The sequence below is a fragment of the Engystomops pustulosus genome, chromosome 11 (genome assembly GCF_040894005.1).
Source record: "Engystomops pustulosus chromosome 11, aEngPut4.maternal, whole genome shotgun sequence".
NCBI lineage: Eukaryota > Metazoa > Chordata > Amphibia > Anura > Leptodactylidae > Engystomops > Engystomops pustulosus.
In genome coordinates this window covers 23,594,716-23,614,686 of record NC_092421.1, presented here as the reverse complement: position 1 = coordinate 23,614,686, position 19,971 = coordinate 23,594,716, and the positions used below count along the sequence as shown (strand labels likewise).

The window sequence follows — 19,971 nt, the reverse complement described above, 5'->3', positions numbered from 1 at the left end:
TTGGTTTTAGCCTAATGTCTGTTTCTTCAATTACCGTATTTTTCAGACTATAGCGCACACAAAAAAAAATCCTTTGATTTTCTCAGAAATCAAAGGTGCGCCTTAGAGTCCTGTGCGCCTTCTATATGAACCGTACTTACAGACAACAGTTGCCTTGAACTGTGCACAGGTCTGCCACCTGCTGGTTAGTCATCCTTATAATCTGGTGCGCCTTATATATGAATCTAGACATTTCAGCAGGCATTTATTGATGGTGTGCCTTATAATCCGGTGCGCCTTATAGTCCGAAAAATACGGTATAAATGATCAGTGAGGTTCTTCTCTGTCTGGTAAATCTCCTCTAATACATCTAGATGGACACAAGTCCATCAAGTCCAACCTTTAAACCTCAGGTTATCAACATGTTTGGTTGATAAATAATAAGACCATTTATTATACTATTTTATACCTTTTACTATAATATTGATATGTAACCTCTTTTGTGTTTTAGGAGCATGCAACAGCTACTGGACTACATGGAAGATGACATTGAAGAGACGTTCTGTCTCAACTTTACAGTAGGTGTTCCTGGAAATATCAATGAGAACTTTATTACAATAACGTCTCATTTCTGTTTCCTCTTTTTAGTCTCTGGTTCCATGTGTGGCGTCTGTTTTTTTTTATTCTTCAATCACTAAGTAATTTGTGTGCAATTTTTTTTTATTGATTTTTCAACAATTTTCTAACCCACCCCAACATCCCTTTTCCATAGACAAACCTGCCCCTTTCCCCCTATAAACAGTCCGGACGTGGTAACATATTACAGTATTCACATGAAGATTTTGATGATACATGGGTATACAGTTAATGAATTTTTGTGCAGTTGTTCACCGCAAATAAGACTTTAACAATCAATTACAAACATTCACATAGAGGCGGAAAAATGGCTTGTGCTCTTTTCCATTTTATGTTTCGATTTTATTTTTTTTTTTGCTCCCTACCTTTAAAAATACAGGACTTTCTTATTTTTCGTATACGGGGTGTTGTTTTCTGCATAGCAAATTATACTTCCTAGAGTCAGTATTTAATATTCCATGTTGTGTACTGGGAAGCTGGAAAATAATGCTAATTGTGGTGAAATTGATTTAAAAAAAAAAAAAAACTTTTTTGCCATTTTCTAGTGCGCTCTGTTTTTACGGCTTTCTCTGTGAGCTCCAAAGATACCTCCCCTTTTTGTATTTCGGTAAATGGGATAATACAATTATATCCAAACATCCCTAACTGACTTGTGACGTACCAGATCTTACCATACTGTAACCAGATTTTTACCCCATTAAGCTGGCAGCCCCCTTGGAGGAAGAATATGAAATGTCATTTTTATAATTCACTTTTTTTTTTAGAATTCTCACCTGTTTATCTATAGGAAAAATATTCCATATGAAAATGCCTGAGATGAGTCAAGTTTATTCACTTCAGACTCCCCTTTGTAAGATTCTCATGTTTCAGATCACATGTGAGCTACAGATGTTGGAAATGCAAGCTGTAAATCAAGATGAGATTCTTATCTTTAATAAGACACCTGCTTGTTTCTAGATGCTATAGAAGCGAAGATATAGGTGTCTGGCGTGACAATACCCTTGCAGCCTTTTAAAGGGGTTGGCCACTTTCAGCAAATATTTGATATGGTTTGTGTAAGGAAAAGTTATCCAATTTTCCAATATACTTTCTGCATCAATTTCTCATTGTTTTCTAGATTTCTGCTTGCTGTCCTTCTATAGAAAGCTTCTATGTTTACTTCCAGTGGATAGAAATATGTCCATGTGATGTGAGACATGCAGGTGCATGAGCCGCTATTATCACTGAGAGTAAAAGGAGCTGTGTGATAATAACGGCTCCTCCACCTGCCTGTCCATTACATCACATGGACATATTTCTGTTCATTGGAAGTAAACATAGAAGCTTTCTATAGAAGGACAGCAATCGGAGATCTAGAAAACCATGAGGTATTGATACAGAAAGTATATTGGAAAATTGGATAACTTTTCCTTGCACAAATCATATGAAATATTTGCTGAAAGTTGACAACCCCTTCAAACTTGACTCATCTCAGGTGAAATATGAGATTAGGAGATTTTTTTTATAGGTAAATGGATGAGATAATAGAGGAGATTCTAGTAAGGACATTTCATACACTCCCTGAGGGAGTTTAATAGGGTAGAATCTGGTGACCGGTTCACTTCAAACATGACGTACGCTGCTACTGTGGTTGCCGGGCTACCATAATGCTACATGCTCTTTAAAGGGCGTTTCCGTTGTATCATGTGTTTTCATATCACATGACTTCTGGTTTCTTACGTCAGACACTCTGATTCTCCCCTTCCTCCAGCACACAGCTGTTTCTTCTTACTTGGATTGTTTCTTTTCCGGTTTCCTCCCCTTTTCTTTCCTTAAATACAACTTCACGATCATGCTTTGTTAGATATGATTAAGGACTAATACCGTGTTTTGTCCGAAACGCGTCATCTCATGCTTTTCTTTTGTGTTGTTGTACGATTTTAACTTTTTTGATGTTTTGAATAAATCGAAGTGAATACTTTTTAACCTCATACCGGTGCGGATGAAGTGGATTTTCTTCCTCGCATTTCACTTCAAACATATCTGTCTAATTTAAAAGGTTTTTTAAAATACTTATAGTTTTTATTCATTTATATTGAATTTTCCTAAATGAATCCGTTTTTTTTTTTAACATCATGATTACTTTGTGCTTAAAAACTTCCATCAAAATCTGGCATGAATAAACCAGGGGCACTTACTCATAGATCCATGCGCTGTGGTAATCTTCTTATGTTTGTTATCCATGGGGGGGGGGCTTTATTTGGGTTTGGACACTTACGTTTTTTGTCTTACTGCATAGTATATGTGTAGATGGAATTTTCCAAACCTTCTTCTTTTTTTCTTTTATAATACAGGTTACAGTCGATAAGTTTGGAACTACAGAAATCAAAGAACTAATTCCCAATGGCGCAAACACATGTGTGAACCAGAAAAACAAGTAAGTTCTCTGTGATTGATAGACTACCATATTTTTTGGACTATAAGGCGCACCGGATTATAAGGCGCACCATCAATAAATGCCTGCTAAAACATCTAGTTTCATATATAAGGCACATCGGATTATAAGGCACATCGGATTATAAGGATGAATGACCAGACTTGGTGGCAGACTTGTGCACAGTTCAAGGCAGCTGTTATCTGTAAGTACGGTTCATATATAAGGCGCACTGGACTATAAGGGGCACCTTTGATTTCTGAGAAAATCAAAGGATTTTTTGTGCCCCTTATAGTCCGAAAAATATGGTATTATATTATATATATTATAGAGCTGATCTGCTTAAACAGGGGTTGTGCTGCCACCAAATGTATAGTGCTGAAAAAAATGAAATGATTGCCCTCTCCTGGTTTAAGAGGACTCTTACCAGTGATGTCACTTTTCCAAAGTGAATGTACTTGTTAAGACTACACAGGTCTCAGCTGACAGATATCCCAGCAATGCCAACAATGTGTGCCTTCAACATATAAATAGATTCAGACACCAGGCAAAGCCTTCCCTGCCACAATGCAAAGAACTCATGACAAACCTATAAATACTTGTGTGAACTAATAAACATTAATTAATGATCTTGTTTGAAGTCCAAAAATCTCATAGTCTTCAACTATTTATAGTTATTATTATAGCAGCACCGCCACAAACAGACAAACCATAGCAAAAGCCAAGGTTTATTTCCCGTCTCTATATAATAGGGGACTACATTGCCGTAAGTTGATATCAACCCTTAATTTAAAGGTAACCTGTCAGCCACGTTTACATCACTAAACTAGTGGCCCCCGCAGGTAGAGTATGAAATATCCTTTCAAGAATACCCTCTTTTCTGTGAAATCTCATTAACCTATAAAATATCACCCCTAAATGTGACGAGCCTGGCTCAGGGGTTAGAGGTGGAGCGTTATTTAGAAGCCTACATCTTTGTTTTATTTGGTTCTGGTTATTAGAGTAAAGAAGAGAGTTTTATCTCTAACATCACATCAGGCATGTGGTTTTGTGAGCTACAGAACCAAATTAAGGCTGCAGCTAAAGATCCAATTCCCGCAATTGTGTTTAGCTGCCTGTATCGATGGTTCTGTAGCATGCAAAAAGGTCTGATGCGATTTGAAAGATGAGATCTAGATTGACATTCCCCCTCCTAACCTCTCAGCGTCAGTCATCTTTGCCCGAGATTCCCATTGATAGGGCTTTATAGTAAATGTATCATAAAGTATAGTACATATATATAGACATAGTTGCCTATTTACTTGCAGCTTGCATTCTCAACTATAATTTTAACTTGTAAAATCTCTGTATCCTGTATCTCTGTTTGTGTAGAACCACAAGACTGATGTAATTGGAAAGATATAAAATTATTTTCTTAAATATGATAGATATGACCAGAACCATTGTTCTAGCTGCTGTAGAGCCCAAGATGTAGGTGACTAAACTTACACCCGCCTTCAAAGCTCTGAAACTGACTCGTCTCTGGCAATAGATGTCAGCTTTCTGCTCATTTTCACAACACTTTGGGGTAATATTTTTTGGGATGCGATTTTTACACAAAAGAGGGATTTCTAAAAAGAACATTTTATAGCTGCCTGAAAGGGCTGGTAATTTAATGGGGTAAAGTAAATTATGACCCTGTAGGTCTATTATATAAAGGCCTCCCAGAAGGCCCCTATGTCTTACCTGCCTCTATCAGTGGATGTTGAGGGAGAGAAGTTGTCTATCTTCTTACCATACATTATTCTTACTGTAGTCATAGTTGTAAGTAATATATTCCCTGTGCTGTCACATTGTGCTCATAGGTTTCTTTTTTTGATTTACAGGCAAGAATTTGTGGATTCCTATGTGGACTACATCTTCAATCATTCAGTGGCTTCCCTATTTAATGCGTTTCATGCCGGCTTTCACAAGGTTTGTGGAGGCCGAGTCCTTGAGCTCTTCCAACCAAATGAGCTGCAGGCCATGGTAATCGGGAACACAAACTACGACTGGAAAGAACTGGAGAAGGTTGGTAAACAGCGTCATTATTTCTGCAGAAAGCATGAGTAATATCTGATGGCTGACCATAAACCAATAATCAGAGGGAGGTGAACGGTGCTGATTTTGGGTCTTCCACCAGCAGTTTGTTAAAAAGATCCAAAGAATACTGTATAAATACAGCACCAGAACCAAGCTTACTAGATATATTTAGTAAATACATGGATACAGTGCAAGGATGAAACGGAGTACGTGGATGCCGTATCAGAACCAAGCAACTGCATGAACCAAATTGCCAATGTGGATACATTCTCGGGAACAAGTTACTGCATGGATATAGTGGCAGAACTAGATTGCCAATGTGAATACAGTCTTGGCTGTATGGAGGAAGTATATATGGCCGACGTATATTCGGCGTAAGTACTCCCCATAGACGCCAATGGGCGCCGTATAGGAGCGGTACAAAGCAGCATACGTGCGGCACCATGCTGCTCCGTAGCTGGCACTGTGCGCCATATTGATTTATGGAGAGGGGCGACATGTGCCCGCCGTGCTGCGGTATGGCGGGCACACGTGTATGAATTTCACCTTAGGACCTAGTTACTGCATGGATATAGTACTAGAACAATACTGACTACATGTGTACAGTGCTGCCATAGCTTGCAGCAGCAATGCCTCATGCATACCAGAGTGGGAAGTGATGATGGTGGTTATACTACAGGGAGGCTGGTGGTGTGTGAATCCTCCATTGTGCCCAGCTGTGGTGATATTGCCCTGGCTAGCTGGGGGTCTATCTCCTCTATGGCCCCCTGGGTGCTGGTGTTAGATGATGATGATGATGATGATGGTGGTGGTAGTATTTCCCCCGGGGCGTTCTCTGTACATAGTATCCCTGGCCTGATGATTTATAAGACGGCCCTTGATGTACTGGTGCAGTATATTGCAGCAGGGACAACAGAAAAAAAGGATGGATGGAGGCAGGAGGCCGTGTGGTAAACCAGACAACTTGCTAAAATGAAGACACAATACTTGGTTAATGGTAAATGGTTGAGACCTGGAGGGAGATGATGATGATGATGGTGACTCCACATAAGGCTGCTCTACCACCATATCTAACTCTTGGTTTTAGTAATGAGGTTTCTGGACCCAGCCAATAAGGATATGGTAACCATCTGTCCAGATTCTCAATAAGCCTGTAGTAACAGCAAATAGCCACTAGGGGTCCACATTACACCCCAGGGACAAAATAACATTACATTTGTCACAAAAATTGCATTGCATATCAATACACAATATAACATTAATTATAACAATCTATTAATGTTATGATGCTGGAACCAAACTGACTACATTGATAAAGTATAAGAACCCAACTGACAATACCACATGGACCAGCTGAACCAGAAACAAATCTACTACCTAGATAAGCAAGTTTATTCTATAGATTTAGTTCCAGAAGCAAAGTTACTGCATACAGTACTAGAACCAAGCTTACTTCAGAAACATAGGACCATAATCCAGCTATGCACCGGTAATGGGCCTCTCTGCGCTGTGTGACCTCTCCGGACACTGGGAATATGCTAAACTTTAGCCCCAGGTTGGATTACACTTACTAAATATACAGCTCCAACTTGCAGACAAATTCAACTTAAGAACAAATCTACAGAGCGAATCCTGTAGGGGACTGCCTGTATATATACAGGATTAGGCTACATTCACACTGCTGTATGGGGGACAAATATATGGCCGATATACGTCCCCCATAGACGGTAATGGGCGCTCGGCGCCCAACGGGAGCGGTACCCTGTAGAAAGATAGGTCCTATCTTTCTCCGGAATACGGCGCCGTGCAGCAAACATCCCTATGGAGAGGGGCGGGGGTGAGCGGCGCTCCTCCTGTCCCCTGGTACTGCCGTGTGCCCGCCGCGCTACAGTACAGCGGGCAACGGCAGTGTGAATGTAGCCTTGGAGAAGAAATCCCACTTTGCTCATATGCTCTATGAGTACTATGCAGTGTCCGATATATGTGGAAGACAAGGCATGATACCTGTGTATGTGCAGTGCTAATGTATAGCTTTATGTGTATGTAAGCCGGTGTTACTGTGGTGTTAACACCTGAACGCTTGTGTTTCACGCAGTATACTGAATATAAAGGAGAGTACTGGGCAGATCATCCGACCATCAAAATATTTTGGGAGGTTTTCCATGAATTGCCATTGGAAAAGAAAAAGCAGTTTTTACGTAAGTATTATTTATTTAATGCTATTTCCATGAATCTTCTAGCTCCAAAAGTAAATCCAGGACTGTGTAGGGCTCTTAAAGGGAACCTGTCGCCAGCTTTTGCCTCACTAAACTGCTAGTCCCTCAGGTAGGGCATGAAAGGTCCTTTCTTGTATTCCCTCATTTATGTGAAAACTCCCCCGTTTGCCCATACAAAAGTCATGTGAAAATAAGCAGAAAACGGTCATCTTTTGGCTCTACCACCTATTTCCTGCTGACGGGGTGCGTCATGAACAGGCAGTCAAGGCAGGAGAAATCACTGGAGGGGGTTAGCAATTCCTTCAGGCCACTTCAAGCAGAGCATGAGAATTGGGGACTAGACTTTAATAGGGATTAGAGGGACAAAGCATACTGCACAGCCACTGACCTGATGTGGAGTTGCAGCCTCCACATTTTTTCCGCCACTTGTTTTCCCTCCTCTCTTGTCTAGGTCCAGCTGCTAACAAGTGTCGGGGTGCTTTGTGCCCGACAGCAGGCCCCTCTGCTCCCCAGCAGCTGCTATGGCTCCTACGGTGGTAATTACACCATGGAACGTTATGTAGAGCTCACATTCCCAGCTATTCCTTTACCTGTCCACAAGGCTGATGCAGTTTCTAAGGAAATTCCAAGTTCTCTTCTTTTCTCTTGCTCCTGTAGAGCCCAATATATAGGCATCTTAAGTGATTCTCCCCTTCAGCCTCTTTGACTCCTCTCAGGCAAAATCTGACTCTTCTCTTCTCATTTTTACATCACTTGGAGGGAATGTATTATTAGGAGAGTTCCATAAAGTTTTGTATACCCATCTTTCTTGTTTCCCAGCCATCTCTCATATTAGAGAATAATTTAGTTTTTAGATAAAAAAAAAAAAAATTAAATGACCTTCCAACGAATCATGTGCATGTTATGTGGTGGACCGTACAGTCTTCATTATGTCATCGTGTTTCCTTTAATATTTTACAGTGTTTTTGACTGGCAGTGACCGGATACCTATTCTTGGAATGAGAAGTCTAAAACTTATAATCCAGCCGACAGGCGGAGGGGAATATTTCCTACCTGTTGCTCACACTTGTTTTAATCTCTTGGACCTCCCCAAATATACCAGCAAAGAGACTCTACGAGAAAAACTCATCCAGGCTATCGACCACTACGAGGGATTCAGCCTCGCATAGAGAGGATTTTCGTCATCCCTGCTACGTGCAGCCTTGAGTAACTGAGCCAAGACGATGTATAAGATTCTGTAGAAATGTAGTTTTCTTAGGGCTGTTTTGCAGACATGTACAGCACCTTGTACATAAGACGGGCGTCACTTTTCTTCCATTTTAAAGTTTATTGGAAGTTCTGTGGACAGGACCTTTACAATTAATGTATTTCAGTTCATTGCGCCTATATTGTTTATTACACTATAAACACATTGTAAAGAATTGTGTTTAAAATAAATCAAAGTTTTTACTTTAACATTTGGAGCTGTTTCTGGTGTTAGTGTTACTATTTATATTGGAGTTTTCGTTTGATGCATAATGTGAAAAATCAAAGGAAAACCGTAAATAAGACCGTAGGGGTCCACCCTTTCTGACTAATGGGAGCTCTATTTATGGTTCAATAAAAAAGTTTATTGAAAAACAGAATTGCAAGTAAAAGTGACAATAGTATTAACAGTACAAACAAAGTGCAAGTACCCAGAGACCTACATGGCGGTCAGGATATTCGTGTCGCAGCCCCATAATGCAGTCATGAGAAATGGTGTATAACGCAAATGTAAACACTCGAGGTACCTTTTTACAATAATAGGTAATAAGGATAAACTGGGGCAAAGGGGTTTGTGGGGAGGGAGGAAAAGTGGGGAGTGGGAGGAGAGAGAGGCCCCCCTGACTCTGCGGGGTTATTGAGAAAAGAAGAAAAGATATGAATGTATCGGAAAGATGGAAAATGCCTCATTTATCAGGGGTCACCCGTAAGCCATACAGTGAACGAATCTGAGTTTCTCCCCTGGGTACATTTTGACCAGGTGGAGAAGTAGGTCTCCATTCGGTTGCCGTCTGACGCACGGAGTACTTCCATGCGGTCTACCTCCTCGACCCACATCAACCGGGTAGGGGGAGTCGTAGACTTCCAGAGTCTGGGGATCACCACCCTGAAGGCCACCAGAAAGTGTCTTAAGATACCCTTCTTAATGTCGCCAAGGCGACCTGGGAGCATTGAGAGTAGAGCGATAGCAGGTGTGAGATCCCCAGAAGCTCCACATATGTCCCTATAAAGGTCCCAGACGGCTGACCAGATGGAGGCTATAACCTTACAGTCCCACCAAACGTGGCGCATGGTTCCTGGAGCGGAGTGGCAGCGCCAACATGTTGGTGAAACAGATGGAAACATGTTGTGGAGGCGCACTGGGGTTCTGTACCAGCGCGTAAGGATCTTGTAGTTTGTTTCTTGTATTTTGCCAGAAATGGACATTTTGTGGTTTAGGATTAGGGATTTCTCCCATGGTTCCTTGGCAAAATTCTCCCCCAGTTCTTCTTCCCATGCCGACATGTATGGCAAGAGGTGGTCCTCTCGCTGTTTATCGGGCTCTGTAGTTCTGAGTCTGGGACTGGGTTTAGGGTGTAGAGAGCCGCATAGTAATTCCTAAACTCCTGTAAGATCCCAGTGGGGGGGAATTGATAGTGTCACCCTGAGGGGAGTTAAGAAAGACGATCGGGGGTTGGGAGGATCGCGGGTGAAGCGCTTTGGCAAGAAGCTTTCTGCATTTGTCACCATATTCATAGCAATCCTTCTTTATTTTGTCTCTGAAACAGACTTTTTTGGTCTAGAATTTGGAGAATCTGGTGACGAATAGCGGAAATTTTGGCCCGGGTGACATCCAGATGGCAGGTTTTGTTCGAGGATTCTTTCGCGCTTAATTCTGAAAACAGGGAGAGCAGTTTGGCAGAATTTTCCCTCTTGAGACGGGCTCCATGAGACATAAAGGTGCCCCTAATGTTTCCCTTCAATGTCTCCCATAGGACTGGGGGGGGGGTAACTGAAATGAGGCGTAGTCTGTCAAGAACTTAGCTACCGTGTCTCTGACCTCTGTTGTACAGAGTGCATCGTTCAGGAGATTGTCGTTAAGTCGCCATGAAAATTCTTTCGAACGTCTAACTATGTTTCCAGGGTGCAGAACCCTCCACAAATCTATCAATTTTAGTTGAAGCATGGTGTGTCTTAGCCTACGGATTGCAGTATGTGATACCGAGGACCTACCTGTGGATGAGTCAAGCAAGGGTTCGAATGGGATATTGAAATTACCACCCAAAATTATTGCCGATCCTTCAGCGAAGTCGGTTAACCTCTTTAGTATTTGCAAACCGAAGTGGACCTGCCCCTGCTTTGGGAAATAAACATCAGCAAAGGTGAGAACGTTGCCAAGGAAATCAACTTTGAGAAAAAGAAATCTGCCCTCTGGGTCTACTTCCGTAGTTAGCACATTGGGCTGGAAGGACTTGTGGAAGGCAATAGATACTCCACATACTTTTTGTGAGGGGTGGGGGCCATGGTACCAAGATAAAATTTACTAACACATCGCGGGATTTTGTCTGCTTTAAAATGAGTCTCTTGGAACATGGCTACCATGATTCTCTTCTTGTGGAGTCTATAGAGAATCTGACTTCTCTTTTCAGGTTTATTGAGGCCCCTAGTGTTGTATGTACAAAATGTTAGGACTGTCATGAGGAAGTAAGTGGGTAACAGAGTCTAGTGAGTGACCCGCGAGACATAGAGAGCCAGGGGGGAGGATGGGAAGGGGAAAAGGGGAGGGAAAGGAGGGGTATACAAAATAAAACATAAACATATACAGCCTGTGTGCCATAGGGTACCCAGTCAAACTAAGTAGCGGCTATAAGAGCCTTATGTGGCGGCTAGCACCACTGCCCTAGTTGGGGAAAGAGCGGTAGATGGTGGGGCAGAGCCCCCGGCCCCGCTAACAACATGGTGACCTAGGATAGGTCCTAACTACAGGGCATCCAACACAGAAGGGTTTAGCTAGAAAATAGCTAGTATTTGAGGAAATAAGAACAATAAGGCATAATACGAAATACTTATGGTAGACAGGTCAGTCCATCAAGTGGTCCAGCGATCAGGTTTCGGAGGAGCGGTCGGCAGGCTTGCTAGGACTTTTCCGGGTAGGGGTCACCCATTTCTCTCTCGGAGGGGGTACCGGGGCTGAGTTGACTAACGGCCAGTCCGGGAGTGATATTAGCGGGAGCTCAAAGGTGCCCAGGAATTTGGGCAAGTCGCCCAGAGATCTGAATACGGCTGATTTACCGTTTTTCTTAGCTATGAGCTGGAAGGGGTAGCCCCAACGATAAGGAATGTCCTTTGCTTTCAGTTCAGCCAGAAGAGGTCGCAGTGCCTTTCGAAGTTGGAGAGTTCGTCTCGCCAGATCAGGGAGCATGACCACCTTGGAGCCCCGGAAGGAGATCTCATTTAAGTCCCTAGCTCTGCGAAGAATAGTTTCTTTCTCCTTGTAGAAGTGAATTCGGCAAATAATATCACAAGAGCGGTTTGGGTAGGATGGTTTGGGCCCGAGAGTGCGATGTATGCGGTCAATTTCAAGCGGAGATGAGGACGGATTGCCTGTTAGTTCTGAGAAGAACGCTTGAGCCCACTCCTCCAATTGAGAAGGTTCGACCGATTCACTCACCCCCCCTTATTCTCAAATTGTGTCGGCGGTGCTGGTTCTCGATGTCTTCTAAATGAGATAAAATGTCAGTAATATGGGCTGCATGTTCTTGTAGAACTTGTGAGTGAGAATCTAGCTGTTCCAGTATTTTCTCCTGGACTGTTTCAGACTCTGCCACCCTGTGGCCAATATGTAGAATTTCTTGCTTTAAGCCAGCAATATCCCTCTTATGTGATTCTTCCAGCCTCATTAAGAGCCCATACATTTCAAGCTTAGTGGGAATAGCTCGGATATGAGCCTTCCAGTCCCAATCGACTTCTGATGCTGCACATGTGGGAGAGGGGACATCTCTGGAGGCTTGTGGGGAGCGAGAGGGTGCTCTGTGAGTGGAGGGAGGCCATGGGGTGGGGGAGCACGTGGAGGAAGAGCAGGGGCCTACATCGGAGCCCCTAGAAGGTAGAGGGGGGAATGGCTCCGCTAGATTGATTTGCGGGGGCCCCTCCGATGTGTTGGGGGGATTTACTGGTGATGTCCGGTCCTGCTCTGTGTCGGCAGCAGCCGCAGTGGGCGATGAGGCGGCTGGCTCTATCTTGGATGCCATGCGGTCCGGAGTGTCCAGGCCCTCGGTGGAGCGGAGTAAGCGGTCCTCCTGTTAACCATGCCAGATGGGGATGGCTGTGGATGCCCACGGGTGGTGTTGTATCGCGGTCAGCCGGGAGCTCTGGAGATGTGCGTCCTACTCCTCCATCGGCTGGCCACGCATCTGGGAGCTCTATTTAATGGTATCTGAGTGTCTGGGACCCCCAATTTCCTTATTGCTTGGGACCACTCCTTTTACGGGAACCTGTCATCCAATTGGAACTCAACTCCCTTAAAGGGGTTGTCCACTTTCAGCAAATATTTGATATGGTTTGTGTAAGGAAAAGTTACCGTATTTTTCGGACTAAACGGCGCACAAAAAATCCTTTGATTTTTGCAGAAATCAAAGCTGCGCCTTATAATCCGGTGTGCCTTATATATGAACCTAGACGTTTTAGCAGGCATTTATTGATGGTGCGCCTTATAATCCGAAAAATACGGTATCCATTTTTCCAATATACTTTCTGTATCAATTCCTCACAGTTTTCTACATCTATGATTGCTGTCCTGTTATAAAAGCTTCTATTTATTCTTCCAATACATAGAAATCTGTCCATGCGATGTGATGGAGGTGCATGGGCCGTTATTACCACACAGCTCCGATAACTCTCTGTGATAATAACAGTTTCTGCACATCCATGTTCATCACATTACATGGACAGATTTCTATTCACTGGAAGTAAACATAGAAGCTTTCTATGGCAGGACATCAAGCAGAGATCTAGAAAACCGTGAGGAATTGATACAGAAAGAAAATTTTCCAATGACTGTTACAGATTTGTCTCCTTGAGATAATATGAGTGGCGTCAAAGTCTGATGGAAAAAAAAAAAGTAGTAAGGTTCTTGCTATTAGAAGTAGACGCCCCTTTTTTTTGCAAACGTCGTCATCGTAGCATTGGCTAGGTAGGTAGGTGTGTGGGTGGGTGTCCTGCTCTATTGCTCTATGGAGCAGTTGGAACCTTCCATAATAACAATGACGCCCTCTGGTGAAAGGCGGCGGCCTGCTCCATCTCTCCCTCTCCCTCTCTTGCGCTATCCCTCTCTTGCGCTATCCCTCTCTCGCGCTCTCCCTCTCTCACGCGCGCTCTCGCTAGCTGATGAATTGGGAAAGAAAGTGCACAACCTTCCCGTCTTTCTTGAGGTTGGACTTGCGTCACCTAGTGCTTTCCTGCTTGGCCTTTGGTTAAGCTTGGCTTATCACAAGGTGCCCGGGGTACCCGTCAACTCGCCCTGGGGGGATCGCTGTAGGTTCATAGCCTCACCTTCACCCCCCTGCTGCTGCTATAGGGTGGCAGATTAGAACCTTGGCAACAAGAAGTGATGACCTGAGGTACCTTACCTTCTTATTTGCCATGGCTCTAGTGTTAGCTAGTCTTAATGTTAGGAGCATAGGTTCCAGCTTTAGAAAAGCAGCTATTCTTAATATCCTCAAAAGTTATAGTACTGACATTATTTGCCTGCAGGTGTGTCATTTAAATTTTGCCCCTACGGATGACGAGTGGCCTTGGGGTCCATGCTACTGGTCTGTGGGTGGGAATAGAAGCGCAGGTGTAGATATTTTAATAAAAAATCCCAATATTTCTGTAATTGAGTACAATAATACACAATAATATTGTGCCGGGCAGGCTGATGTCAGAGCGTCAAGATAGGCCGCCTTTTTTGGAAAATTTGAAGCTGCATGTTGTGGGGAGGATTCCCACACTGCTGGCCGGAGACTTTAATTGTGTTAGACGTTTAAATGATAGGCTCAGCTCTTCGACTGTAAAGATGGACGTTTCTTCTAATGTTTTGAACCAGTTGATTTGGGATTTATGGTTTTCTGATGTTGGCGAAAAAACTTTCAGGTGAGGACAGGTTGACTTTTTTCAGTGTAAATCAAGGATCAATTATGTTCTTTCCCCTGAGGGACTTAATTGTTCTAAAGTATATACAAAGAAAGTTAGTGTTTCTGACCATGCTGTTCTTTTTGCCGAAATGAATTTTGATGACTCTCTAATTTTTGGTAGAGGCGTGTGGAAGCTCAATGTTAATTTGCTGGAGGAGGTGGGAGTGGTGAAGGATCTGAAGCAGCTTTTTATTTTTTGTATTTCTAGAAAGAGTAATTTTGTCAGTTTGCTTACTTGGTGGGATTGGACTAAGATTAGGATGTCCTCTTTGCTCAAGAAGGTTGAAATCCGTAAGGCTGCCGAGATAAAGAGAAAAGATGCTAGAAATGTCTAAAGACTTGACCTTCTTTCCAGATTAAGGGGTTGTGGAGTGGATGTGGACGACGGGATCCAAAAGGTTAAGAGCGACATTACTTCCTCTTTGGTAGGGAAGGGAAAGAAGATTATTTTTACTGCAAAGGTGAAGCATCTTGAACGGGACGAGCAATGTTCACAATGTTTCTTTAAAAAGTGCTGTAAAGCGAAAGGCTAGGTTAGAGGGGATCCTATGATCGCTGAAATTACCAAGTTTTATGCTGATCTGTTGGGGGTTGACAGGGCCGCCTCTCTGGAGGAGGGTGAAGAGTCTTCTTTTGTAATTGATAGAACGCTGACTCCTGAAGATGCTGAGGCTTTATGTGAGGAAACTACTGATGGTGAGGTTTTTCGTGTTTTAAGTGAAATGGCGAATGGCAAGACGCCTGGGAGTGATGGACAACCTGCCGAGTTCTATAAAAAATGCAGGCTCTTTTTAAAACACCACTTGCGTGATGTTCTAAAGGTTTGTTTTGTTGAAGGTGTGACTTCAGAGACCGTGAGGAAAGGTGTAGTAACCTTTATTCATAAAAAAAGGTGACAGGCGGGATATCCGTAATTGGAGACCGATGACATTACTGAATGTCGACTGCAAATTATTGGCTAAAATTTGTGCTTCTAGGCTAAGTAATGTGATTCAACGTGTGATTGAGCAGTATCAGGTATGTGCCGTCCCTGGAAGGAAGATGTCACACAATTTGTTACTGCTGCGCGATCTTTTTAGTTACTGTAATGAGACTAATGTGCCTTTACTCCTAGAATCTATTGATCTAGGAAAAGCTTTTGATAAGGTGTTGCATAAATTTATGTTTGTGGTTCTAGGGAAAATGGGCATCCCTGACAAGTTAATGAACGTCCTAAAGGGCTTGTATGCTAATGTTGAAAGCCAGGTCTCGGTCAACGGTAAGCTCGGCCCTCCTATCGGCATAAGGTCCGCAGTAAGACAAAGACAGGGCTGCCCCCTGTCCCCACTGCTGTTCATATGTATAATGAAAATACCACAAGAAAAGAATGCATTCAAAGGCTCATATGCGGTACAAAACGTAAATCCAAGTTTATTACACAAAATTCATCCTGACAGACAATCAAAGAAGTACACATTTAAAATCATTTAAAAATACTATATACATGAATACATACAGTCACCTGGTATAGTGAACTGTAAACAACCCCCCGACCAACACTAAGTAAGTGATACAAGGCCAACCTGTCTGCCCAATAGTAAGATAAATGCTCAATTGCTAAATGCCAAAGAGTAAGGTAAGGTCCCCTAACGGTGTGAACCGGCCAGATAAATTGTACCAACCTCGGAGTCCATGAAAGAGTAGAGAAATATTGCTACAAGGTAAGCAAGACAAAAACATGGATGAGTACCGAGGAGAGGACTATGGTCAATGGAGTACAGGCGACGACCCTATGGGCAGTCAAGGAAGGCACAGGTGGACAGGGGTGGCGGACTCCCCACGCGTTTCGTCGTATGAAAACGACTTCCTTAGGGGTATGTAGCCCGCAATGATTGCGACTCACCTTTATACAGACCCTGCAATGAATGAGGTGTCAATTGCGGTATTGTGAAGGTGCGGGGAGCAGCCTCCATGAGGTCTATGGCCATGCGGTGCATGATGCAGCCAGCGACAGGCCATTTGCGGTAGTGTGAAGGTGCGGGGAGCAGCCTTCATGAGGTCTATGGCCGTGCGGTGCATAATGCAGCCAGCGACAAGCCATTTGCGGTAGTGTGAAGGTGCAGGGAGCAGCCTTCGTGAGGACTATGGCCATGCGGTGCAGGATGCAGCCAGCGACAGGCCATTTGCGGTAGTGTGAAGGTGCCGGGAGCAGCCTTCATGAGGACTATGACCGCGAGGTGCAGAGCAGCCGCCAAGCGAGTCATTTGCGGTAGTGTGAAAGTGCACGGAGCAGCCTTCACGAGGTCTATGGCCGTGCGGTGCATGATGCAGCCAGCGACAGGCCATTTGCGGTAGTGTGAAAGTGCAGGGAGCAGCCTTCACGAGGTCTATGGTCATGCGGTGCATTATGCAGCCAGCGACAGGCCATTTGCGGTTGTGTGAAGGTACAGGGAGCAGCCTTCATGAGGTCTATGGCCGTGCGGTGCAGGGGCAACCAGCTACAGGCCATTTTCGGTATATGAAGGTGCATGGAGCAGCCTTCAATGAGTCATGTCCGGTTACAGAAGGCACCAGAGGCAACCTTCTGCAGGTCTATAGCTACTACCTGAAGGCGCAATAAGCTACACATCAGAAGGCTATTTCCGGTAGGTTAAGCCTATGGCAGCTACCTGAAGGCGCAAGACGCTACACATCAGGAGAGCCATTGTCGGTAGGTTAGGTCTATGGGGGGTAGGGGGGAGGAGGGAAGAGAGGCTCTACTGTGGATGATCTGCAGGAGCCTCTAGACTGTGTGACGCAGCAGGATCCTACTACTCTGTTTGGGTAGCAGGCAAGAGAGGGCAAATCGAACAGTTCGACTTGCATTTTGAGGCTCTCTGAACTGAAGAGATCTTTCCAGGTCCATTTACCAGATCATCATATCACCTGCAAATTGATTCCTGACTTTCTGACCCTTTTTGAAATAGAAAGAATGAAGTAGAAAGGAGAGAAAAGAGGAAGAGGATGAAGGGTGTAAGAAGAATAATGAGAAAAGAGGAAGACAGAGATTACTTAATGTAATATGTGCAACACCCTCGCCGATGCAATGGCGAAGGAGTGCTTGCGAATAAGCCCCACAGCATGTCATCACATCACACAGGGGACATTGCAGTGGTAGCTTCTGTCTGGCAAAGCAGGAGTTAAGTGTTTTGTATGATTCAAAATCTGTCATCCAATCACTTGTATTGCATTCTGTCTAATGTAAGCTGAGATGTAATTGGAGGAGCAGCCACCACCTGACCAGAGGAGTTACAAAACCCCTGGCCAGGAATGTTCTAGAGAGAGTCTCTCCAAGGAGGGAGAAGAGACCAGTCCTGGTCAGACCTGAGGGTCTGCAGGACATCAGCTAGAGTTTAGATTTAGCCTAGCTCAGATCAGAAGAAGCAGACTGGGTTACCCCAGTCCAGACTCTATTCAGCCAGCATACCAGATAAGAGCAGGAAGAGCCTAGCCCCTGCCTCTGAAGAGTGGAGCTAATAGATTAGAGTTAGTGAGGAAAAGGGATTATCATCCTACCTTCAAGGGTGATACCTGAAGCACTCCAGGACAAGCTGAAGCTTCCTATTAGGACACAGCTACCTTCCAGCCTGCCCTCTGCATCCAGGCTGGCGATCTACCTCCTGTGGCTTCCTCCAAGTGCATCTCAGTACTCCATCATTCTGTTAAAGGCACGTTGCTGTGGTTCCTGTCGGTTCCAATAAAGAACTGTAAGTTGTTTTTGTTCAACCTCTGCCTCCGTCTGCTACTACGGCTGCCCTCATCACAGGCACCCTGTCCACTACACAGAGACTCATACTCTAGACACCAAAGGGTTGCCCCAGGGAGATCCGCTATAGCAGCCTCTCCCTCATCATTTCTTGCCAACACCACCCTGCTGGAGACCTGCCAGGCTGTAGGACAGCCCTCCGGTTCCCCATACCAAGCACCGTGACACTAGCGTGCCTAGGCCGCAACCGCCAGCCACTCAGGTACTGCGGGCCCCGGCTGACTCCAGGCCTCGAGAAAAGGCTAGGCCCCGGTGGGGGATGTTGCATATGGATAACCAATATGGTTCTTGTCAACAGCTTTATCCTCCTCTGATTTGTGGACTTTTGACTCCCTATATGACCTTATGTGACTACCAATTTTATGTTTGGTTCTTTACCTATATTGGGACTTAAACCCACCGTACACAGAGAAAAATATACACTCCGGACCAAAGTGTTGCTTGCCATGGCTCCCCTGCATGCTCCCACCTGCACTCTGCCAGTAGCAGGGGCGTAACTTGGAGAGGCTGGGCCCCATAGCAGATTTCTACATGGGGCCCCTCTCCCCCCCCCAAAATATATACATATTTAGGCTGCATTCACATAAACGTGTACCCGTCCGGCCATAGCGTGGCAGGCATATATCTGGCGCGCTGGAGAGGAGGAGAGGTGATAACGACTCACCCCTCATAGAGAATAGAGCCGCATGGCCGTTCTTACAGCCATAGATACGCTCTATCTCTTTTGTGGCCACGGCTCGAAACAGTGAGTACTCGTTGTGCTCACCGTACCGAGTCCAGGGGCTATAAACGCTTATGAGGGAAGTATATCCGGCAAATTTGCAGCCAGATATACGTCCCTCACACGTTATTGTGAATGTACCCCTATACACACATGTTTATACAATTACACAAGTTTATACACTTCTATATACATACATTTATATACTTATATCCACACACATAAATTTCTACACTCATATACTCACACCTATATACATACAAGTATACACTTATACACACACATTTATGCACAGTATATACACACATACTGTATATAAACATCACACATACTGCTACACATTATATACTATATATATATATATATATATATATATATATATATATATATATATGGTATATTCCGGCATATAAGACGACTTTTGAAGACAGAAAAATCTTCTGTCTTCTCTGGGGTCGTCTTATACGCCGGTAATCCCGACCGACCACCGTGTATTCACAGCGGTGGTCGGGTCGCGCTGCATGGAGAGGGCTCACGGGCTGGCACCGATCGCGGGTGTTTTCACAGCGTGGGCTGCTGGCAAAGCTGCCGACAGCCTCAAAAATATAGCGGCGCATGGGTGCCGCCATCTTACCTGGGATCGCCGCTCCCCGTGACGTTTTAACCCCTTGATTACAATGTGCTGATAGCACATTGTAATGAATGAGGAGGTAAATCCCCATATACTGCCATACTGTAGTATGGCAGTATATGGTAGGATCGATCAGACAACCTAGGGTTAAAGTACCCTAAGGAGTCTGAAAAATAGTATAAATAAAAATAAAAAAAAGTTAAAAAAAAAATTATAATAAAAAAACCAAAAATTTCAAATCACCCCCCTTTCCCTAGAACTGACATAAATATAAATAAACAGTAAAAATCATAAACACATCAGGTATCGACGCGTCCGAAAATGCCCGATCTATCAAAATATGATAACGTTT

General features: G+C 43.9%; 1 protein-coding gene across 4 annotated transcripts in view; it reads left to right on the top strand.

Annotated features, from left to right (window-relative positions):
- HERC4 (HECT and RLD domain containing E3 ubiquitin protein ligase 4) overlaps window positions 1–8,760 on the top strand; it is a 46,359-nt gene extending 37,599 nt beyond the window's left edge. For all 4 annotated transcript variants that reach the window (XM_072131355.1, XM_072131354.1, XM_072131357.1 and 1 more), the window contains 5 exons: window positions 491–557; window positions 2,949–3,031; window positions 4,894–5,077; window positions 7,185–7,287; window positions 8,266–8,760. In XM_072131355.1, the coding sequence (XP_071987456.1) occupies window positions 491–557; window positions 2,949–3,031; window positions 4,894–5,077; window positions 7,185–7,287; window positions 8,266–8,474 (646 nt within the window). In that variant the 3' untranslated portion in view covers window positions 8,475–8,760. The remainder of the gene's footprint in view (window positions 1–490; window positions 558–2,948; window positions 3,032–4,893; window positions 5,078–7,184; window positions 7,288–8,265) is intronic.
- The last annotated feature ends 11,211 nt before the right edge of the window (window positions 8,761–19,971 follow it).